This window comes from Candoia aspera, chromosome 10, assembly GCF_035149785.1.
Source record: "Candoia aspera isolate rCanAsp1 chromosome 10, rCanAsp1.hap2, whole genome shotgun sequence".
In the NCBI taxonomy this organism is placed as follows: domain Eukaryota; kingdom Metazoa; phylum Chordata; class Lepidosauria; order Squamata; family Boidae; genus Candoia; species Candoia aspera.
The window spans coordinates 26,460,217-26,468,350 of NC_086162.1; the positions used below are offsets into that span (position 1 = coordinate 26,460,217).

Sequence of the window (8,134 nt, forward strand, 5' to 3'; positions counted from 1 at the left end):
CTCCTCACCTGGACAGGTTGCTTGCTGAGTGCTGGTGAGCGAAGGAGGGCATCGGCATCGCCTGCCCGTCACCAGCGCATCTCCCGGCTCGTTCTCATCCCAAGCCCTTCCACGCAGGTGGTCTCCAGCATCTCCTTCCCGTCGAGCGAGAGTCCTGGCTATGACTGGCTCTGGTGCCTGGTGCCCTCCCTCCCCTCCAGCAGCCGACGGCCATTCCCTCTGGACCGCTGGGCTGCCAGGCTCTCTGCAGCACTTTTGCAGTGACCTTGCAGTTGGTCCAAAGATGGCTGCTAAATCGATGAGCTTTTCTTGCCCGGCAAGTTCACGGTCCCTCTGCAGCCCCTCCGACTCTTACATCAGCCTTTGGGTGCCCCGAGGACTACAGACCTTCCTTTTCTCCCCCCCCCCCACCAAAATCTTTAAGTGGTGCCATCTGCATAACGGCATTGTGATGCACAAGACGTCACTGTGGTGGGCCTTGGATAAGGTTACCCATAAAATCAAGCATGTCCTCAGACCAAGCTTTGGAGCAAGGCCAAGGCTGGGATGTGCGGCCCGAATCTCTTCCATGCACAGAGCCTTCGACCCCTAGCAGGTTATGCCCAGAGCCCCCAAGCAGCTGTCCCCCCAGGCAACATCGGAGCAGGGGGCGAGGGGGCCGCTGAACCAGCCAGCAGCAGGGCTGGGCCTTTCTGCCTACGGCATGAGAACGGCTCTGGCAAGCACCCCCGCGCCCGCTCACACCCGCCCAAGAGACCCACCGAAAGGGAAGGAAAGGGGAGGGCGAGAGGGCGTTTTGGCCCCTGGCAAGCTCTCTCTCGAAGACTCTCTGCAGGTCACGGTCCCTGTGCTGGTTTGCGTAGCAAGTTCTAGCACCTGGTTCTAGCCCCCTTGAGCCGTTCCTCCTTTTTCGATGCACCAGTTCCCTCCTCAAGGAATAAAGCCCTCCTGATCAGGACTGGCCGTGCTTCCCCACTGGATAGAGGTGCCCTCTGTCTGCTTCCACTGCCCGGCCCTCAAGGGTGCCCGTCAATGGCTTCCTCAGCCAGTAACTGGAGTAGAGATGCAGAGACCAGAGGATTCGAAGAGAAGAGGACAGAAAGACGCACGCAGAGACTGGAAGGAAGGATGGAGACATTGCCCACATGTCTCCCTCGCTGTGGTCTGCAGAGGGTGAGCACCGAAGCCCAGCCCAGGGCAGCAGGACTGGGAACTGGGATGCCGAATATCTGAATTGGCAGAAATGCACTTTGGACAGGATTGGCTCTCCTGCCTGGCTTGGAAGAAAACTGGGGTGTTGCCTAACTTGGATGATCAGGTGGGCGTTACATTTCTTTCCAGATCAGCATATTAGCCCTCCCTTGAGAGGCAGGCTGACATTCTCTTTCAAGCAGCACGTTAGGAGTCCCGGGAGCTGCCAGTTCCCATGGATCTCCTTGGACCTGGGACCCTCTTCCTGGCCGTCTCTCTTGCCTGCCTCCTAGTGTTCTCCGCCTGGCAGCAAAGGCGCCGAAGGGGCAAGATGCCCCCTGGACCAGTCCCCTTGCCCCTCATTGGGAACCTGCTCTGGATAGACCGAAACAATCTGCCCAATTCACTCATCAAGGTAATGCCGCCACCCCCACCCCCATTCTCAGGCAGGAGCTCTCTCAGCCTGCTTCTGCTCCTTTCTGCCCTCCCCCTCCCCTCTTCTTGCACAGGCTCTGCCCAGCACCCCTGGCCCTCCCCGGCTTTGGACTCTCCCGCATCCAATGCCAGCTGGACCCAAAAGCCTGAGTGGGACCCTCCCTCTTCGGAGGGCCAAAGGCCTCCCCAGGATAGCAACAGGATGAAGAGCAATCGATCAATTGAGAATCTGCCACCAAGTCCTTGTTGACTCCTAGTGACCCTCCTTCTCTGACAGCTGAGCGAGAAGTACGGTCCCGTCTTCTCCGTCCAGCTGGGCCCCAGGCGCATCGTGGTGCTGTGCGGCTACGAGGCCGTGAAGGAGGCCCTGGTGGATCAGGGGAACGCCTTCCGGGACCGTGGGCAGCAGGCCACCTTTGACTGGATCTTCCAGGGCCACGGTAGGGTCCAGCTGTGGGTCCCCCAGCACCTCAGGAGGGCTGCCCTCCGGGCTCAGCAGCTGGGCAGCCACCTGGGGGACACTCTCTGTGATGTCCCCTGCCCGAGCAGGGAGGCTGGACCGGGCAACCCGCGTGTCCCTCCACCCCTCGGATGCGTGCCACCCTACGACCTGCCCAGGGAGGCACCTGGAGGGACTTGCTTCTCTGTCCTCCACCACAAAGGGGAAGGAGCCCTCTACCAGCTCTCCTCTTCGGCAGGGCCAGGGAGGCATAGCCCCCCCTCCGCGAGGGCCAGGGAGCCAGCCTCTGCCAGGAGGGCTGCGTTGGGTCCCGCCACCCCTTCCCACTTGCCTCTGCCCCACAGGAGTTGCCTTCAGCAACGGGGAAAAGGGCCAGCAGCTGCGACGGTTCTCCATCACCACGCTGCGGAATTTCGGGCTGGGGAAGAGATCCATTGAGGAGCGGATCCTGGAGGAAGCCCACTTCCTGCTGGAAGCGCTGAGGAGCACCAAAGGCAGGGATCTCTGGACCCCCGGAACGGGCACCAGTTAATGGGGTTTGGGGAAGCAGGAAAATGCACTCTCTGCGCTGCCCCTGCATTGCTCCAGAGAGGATGCTGGACTGGCAAGGGATGGAGTCGGTGGTTTTCGGAGCCGCCCTCCCAGGGAGATCTGCAACCAGAGCCAGGTTTAGCCTGGGGCATTTGTCTGTTTCCTTGTTTGTTTCTTGGGGTAGGGCAGTATCGGGGCCTGAGAGTTTCCAGTTGCCTAGGCTCTTGGCTCACCAGCCTTCCCAGCCCTTGACACAGCCGGCTGCAACCTGGTCTGGTTCAGGGAGTTGCATAAATCAATTTCACCACCATCATAATCTGTGCAAAGGAAGTGCCAGGGTCAGATTTCCCTGTTCGACTCAGCTGTGCCCTCCACATGCTTGCCCGACCTCACCCCATCCCCCACTCCCTGGCTCCCAGGGCACACCCCCACCCACCCACGGCCCACGGCATCTCTCACTCTGCTTCCAGCTTGTGGCAAGGGGCCTGGCTGCCCATGTGGTACCCTGCTGCCTCCCCACCACCACAGGAGCAGAGGCTTTTGCGATGAAGCCCAAAGGGTCTGAGGAGGGGTTGGGGCAGGGCCAGGAGGAGACCTGCCAGGCCCAGCTCTGCGGGGCCAACCCTCCGCCCTGCCTTCGCCTGCTGAGGGCAGCCAATGGCGACCCTGCCCGAGCCTCAAGAAGCGCTCCTCTTTCCCCCAGGAGCCCCCTTTGACCCCACCTACATCCTCAGCCGCTCGGTGTCCAACATCATCAGCTCCATTGCCTTTGGCAACCGCTTTGACTACGAAGACCAGGAGTTCCTCTCTTTGCTGACCGCAATCACAGATGTCTTTCGCTTCACCGCCACAGCCCAGGGACAGGTACCCGTGCTTCGGCTGCTTCCTGCTGAGAAAGGCACCACCCCTTGGTCAAGGCTCCGAATCACGTGGCGCTGGGGGTTGGGGGCGAAGTGGTTCCCATCTTGACTGAGGAGAGGCAATGAAGTTCTGCCAGTCCACCTGTCTGGGTGCCCTCAACATCTTCCATGGAAGGGAGGACATGCCCACTTTTGGGGTCTTTCTTCCAAGCTGTGATGAGATGCATGCCAGGTCACCCCGGAGGGTGGCTGCATGAAACACACCTAAGAGGCACCTTCTCCTCTTCCTGCATAGGAGGTCGCTGGGCTGGCCGTTGGGTCTCTGTCAACACCAGCCAAGGAGGGCTTCCTGAAGGCAGCAACTAGCTTTTGGGGAGGGGGGAGGGCCAGTGGCCCATGGGTCTCCCGGCATCCCGCCTGCCCCACCTCCCATCTCAGCTACGCTTGCCCAGGGTCTTCTCCCACTAAAACCCTCATTTCTTCCCTGCTCCAACCTGCCATCCGGACCCCAGCTCTTGGACATCTTCTTTGGCATCGTGAAACACCTGCCTGGCCCACAGCAAAAGGTTTGGAAGAAGCTTTTGGAGCTGAAGACATTTGTTGCCCAGAAGGCAGAAGACCACCAGAGGACGCTGGAACCCAACTCCCCACGGGATTTCATTGACTGCTTCCTGGTGAAAATGCTGCAGGTAGAAGAGGGGACAGATTGGCGTGCTAAGAGGAGTGCTCCCTGGAGCAGGATGATTAAGACATACAGACACAGACACACAAACACACACACCTGGCTTGAAGGGGCCATCTACAAACCATTGGGAGATCCTCCATCCAAAAGGAACCGCCCCAGATACCTGCCCACCAACAGGGCAAGAGCCCAAACCAGCAGACAAGAGGATAGTCAAGGTCTGCTCCACAGTCCAAGTCAGCAAAGACACAATGTTGGCAGCAGAGTCAGCTTCATCAAGGTTCAGGGTCTCCAGACTTTTGGAGAAGCTCCGACATTGTGGAATTAGGCCGGGTGGGAAATACCTGGAGCTCCAGGTCTCCTCCTAAGTGTAGCCCATGCCACTCAGCAGTAATTACAAGGACTGGGCTATTTCATTTTGACTGTTACTCCCAAGTAGATGAGTGCTCAAGGTGCTGGCTGTGCTGGCTGAGGGGTGGAGGGAGTTGTAGCCCTGGTGGTCACCAGGCTGAACTAGAGAGAAAAACTTGAGGAAACCTTTCCCTTTTCTCCCACCAAGGAAGAAAAAAACCCTGATTCGTTCTTCTCCATGGAGGAACTGGTCGCAACCACACTTAATATCTTCTTTGGTGGTACAGAAACGGTCAGCACCACCTTGCGTTATGGGTTCCTGATCCTGCTTAAGTACCCAGAGGTGGAAGGTAATTGAGATGGGGAACAGAGAGGGCAAAAGCCACCAGCTGGCAAGCATGCACTGGTTGGAGGACAAGCAGTTCAAGGCCAACTCCTTGCTCCAAGTGGCAATTCAGGAATTTGTAAGGTTTCTATCACCCTTCCTCCAGGGGCTCAAGCACTTCCCCTCCGTTGTCTCCCACAACAATAGCTCCGAGGAGTAGGTGGAACTGAGAGAGATTGGACAAAGTCTCCAAGGGAACGTCTCCAGCCGAGGGAGGATTTCAACCTGGCTCTCCCTAGTCCTAATACATTGCGCCTTGATCACTACTCCACGTTAAGAAGTCCCCCCAAAGAGCTGTCCACTCAGCTTACCTCCCTCCCTCCCTCCCTCCTCCTCTCTCCATGAGAAAGTCCTTCTTGAGCAGCTCTTACCACTAGTTTTTCCTAACAATCCACCTTGGTGAAATTCAAACCAGTTCTTTGGCCTTCTGAATGTTGTGGTGGCATTTCTGCCTCTTCGCAAAGCTCCTAGTGTCCCCAGCCCAGAGCTGAGAGGACAGAAAGGGACCTTCTCTGGCTCCTAGGCACATCCAAAGGCCTCTTTCTGATCTCTCCCCAGAGAAGATCCACGAGGAGATTGACCGCATCATCGGTCGGAATCGGATTCCCAGCATGGAGGACCGGCTGCAGATGCCTTACACGGAAGCTGTGATTCATGAGACACAGAGATTTGTGGACATGCTTCCCCTGGCGGTGCCACGTCGTGTCACTCAAGATGTCCAGTTACGAGGGTACACAATTCCCAAGGTACTGGGGGCGGGGGATATCTCTGTTCCCACCCTTCAGCTATAACTCCAATGCAGGCCACAACGGTAGCTGTCCTCCACATGTGTTGGATCATAGCTCCCATCATCCTCAGTCAGGCTAATAAGAGCTTGCTTTATTTCTTGCCCTCAGGGAACAGAGGTATTCCCCATGCTGGGAACGGTGATGAGAGACCCCAAACATTTTGCAACACCTGAGAGGTTTCACCCCCAACACTTCCTGGATGAGAAAGGGCAGTTCAAGAAGAACAAGGCCTTCATGCCCTTCTGCACTGGTGAGCCCCCTCCCCCCTCCCCCTCCCCCATCGCTCAAGCCAGGCACTCCCAGGGGATGGGCCAGTGTGCTGTGGCACCTCTATGAACGCGGGTTGCTTTCTGGACCAAATCCCCCAGCTAAAAGAGATCCAGCACATCAATCGGAGCAGAAGGCAGGGCAGGGCTCCTGGAGGCACAGGGGCTTTGCATTTCGGCATTTTGGCCAAAGGTTAGCTTTTCCTTTCACTGAAGGGGAAAACAGATTACACATACAAAGAGTAGACCTATTACCTGTCTTTAATTCATTTTCATGACGTGTAAATGAAAGGAAATTAAATTCAGTTTTCACCTATCCCAGTCACTCTGTTCATCCAGGCCCAACCACATTCTGGCGGGTCACCTCTGCCATCCCTCTCAAAGGCCGAATGTGGCCACGGAGGCCCCAGAAAGTCACCCCTCCTCTGTGTGCAGAGGGCTTATCCAGAAGCACCGTCATGGCCCATTCCACTCTGCCACAGTCATAGGCTTGATCCGCAAAATTCACATTGGGAAGAGACACTGAGGCCCCGGCCAGGGACACCCCAAGTCCTCCATCGCACCCCAAAAGGACGGAGAGGGTCGGGTCCCCCTTGTGTAGACAGCCATGGGTATTCTCCTGCCCACTGGCCTCTCTGCTCTTGCATTTTGCAGGAAAGCGCTACTGCTTTGGCGAACAACTGGCCCGCGCTGAGCTCTTCCTCTTCATCACCAGCATCCTGCAGAATTTCTGCTTCAAATCATCTGTGCCCCCTGAAGACATCGACATCTCCCCCCTGTTAGTGGGGTTTGCCACCATCCCACGGATCTACGAGATCTCTGTCATCCCCCGCTGAGGGAGGGGCCCTCTTGAAAGCCTGCAAGGGTTTCTTTCCAGATCACCCACCGCCCTGCCAAATTCCTTGCTGGGGAGCTTCTGGGTGCAGGACCCCCACCCTCTAAACAATGGCTCCCTTGCTGACAGCAGCACCTGCCTCTCCATCTCCAGAGAGCCGGGCACCTCCGGGCACCCTGTCCCTGCATTCTTTCCACCCTGCCTCACGGCTCCTGCTGCTTCCCACCCCCCATCCATCCCAGCCCTCCCCTCCAGCATCTTGAGGCAGGCGTGCTTCAGACAGGTCCCTGCGCCCCAGCCTCCCCCGTTCTCACCATCCCTGGGGGCACTCTGCATCTCTTCCAAACAGCTAGAAACGTTCCCCTCCGTAGCCAGGACTAGAAGATGGGGCTAAGCCCATGACAGGCTCTGAGATGAGAACAAGTCCCATGGCGCACACAGGGCCTCCGCCAGGCCGGGCTGTCCAGAGGGGGGGACAGAGTGCAATCAAATGCATTTGAAGGACAGCGGTCTGAGCAGGCTGATCTCTGGGACAGGCCGAAGGGCCGGCAGGTAGTCTAGTTTAATCAGGTCTCTCTCCTTTGGAAAGGGCCGACTCAGGCGGGCGTGTATCTTGTTCAGCTTGTCAAATCTCTTCCGTATATTGAGCTGCTGTCTATAAGAATAAACGTGTTTTGCAAACCTAAAATGGGAGCTGGGGCAAAGTTAAATGACTCCCTGCAAACAGGTGGAATTTTGATTGATGGTGGTTTAAGGTGGTCCAGAGCAAGAGCCGGCCCTTCCCTCCCCCTCCGTTCCTGGCCTCGCAGTGCAGTCTCAGCAGCAGTAGAGCAGAAGTCCAGATCCTGCAGCCCTGGGTTCCACCCAGAAGTCCTCTGGGGTGCCCCCAAAACGCCTGGCCCAGGGGATCCTCCCACTTCGCCCTTCTAGTGGAAGTTGGGATCCCCGGTGGGTCATTCGCCACAACCACAAAGGGGTGGGAGTGGGAAATTCTCTTGTATTTCCAGTCCTGCTGGGATGCTGCCTGGTGCCTCCATCGCTCAGACATATACCTTTTCTGCCCTGCCCCTGCGCCCCCCCCGCCCCTGTCCTTCAGATGCCTCACCGAGGCCTCCACCTGGACAGCAGCAAATGACCGACAAAGAGATTTGGCATAGGTGCCTTTGAAAGAAAGAGGGGGCGTACAGAGTCTAGCTATGCGTAACGCGGGGGATCCCCCTTACGTGTGATTTGATGTACGGGTCATCCAGAAATAGTTACCCTAATTACTGTGACTGGCCGGGTGTATCACCAGGGCATGCAATTGTGCCTGCTGCTTGGATCCACACTGGCCGTGATATCGTAGACCCT

At 57.4% G+C, this 8,134-nt stretch overlaps 1 protein-coding gene across 1 annotated transcript; it reads left to right on the forward strand.

Moving 5' to 3' along the window:
• The first annotated feature begins 1,379 nt into the window (after window positions 1–1,379).
• LOC134503556 (cytochrome P450 2A13-like) lies at window positions 1,380–7,472 on the forward strand. The gene is made up of 9 exons (XM_063312369.1): window positions 1,380–1,606; window positions 1,904–2,066; window positions 2,431–2,580; window positions 3,321–3,481; window positions 3,990–4,166; window positions 4,719–4,860; window positions 5,454–5,641; window positions 5,792–5,933; window positions 6,604–7,472. Exons 1-9 carry the CDS (start codon window positions 1,427–1,429, stop codon window positions 6,783–6,785), a joined length of 1,485 nt encoding a protein of 494 aa, XP_063168439.1. The 5' UTR covers window positions 1,380–1,426; the 3' UTR covers window positions 6,786–7,472.
• The last annotated feature ends 662 nt before the right edge of the window (window positions 7,473–8,134 follow it).

What these genes read in the sequence shown, in the direction of transcription:
- LOC134503556 (XM_063312369.1), top strand. Translation starts at nt 1,427, where the DNA reads ATGGATCTCCTTGGACCTGGGACCCTCTTCCTGGCCGTCTCTCTTGCC. An exon ending in CTGGATCTTCCAGGGCCACG is followed by an intron (nt 2,067 to 2,430) that starts GTAGGGTCCAGC and finishes TCTGCCCCACAG; the next exon opens with GAGTTGCCTTCAGCAACGGG. An exon ending in CTTCATGCCCTTCTGCACTG is followed by an intron (nt 5,934 to 6,603) that starts GTGAGCCCCCTC and finishes TGCATTTTGCAG; the next exon opens with GAAAGCGCTACTGCTTTGGC.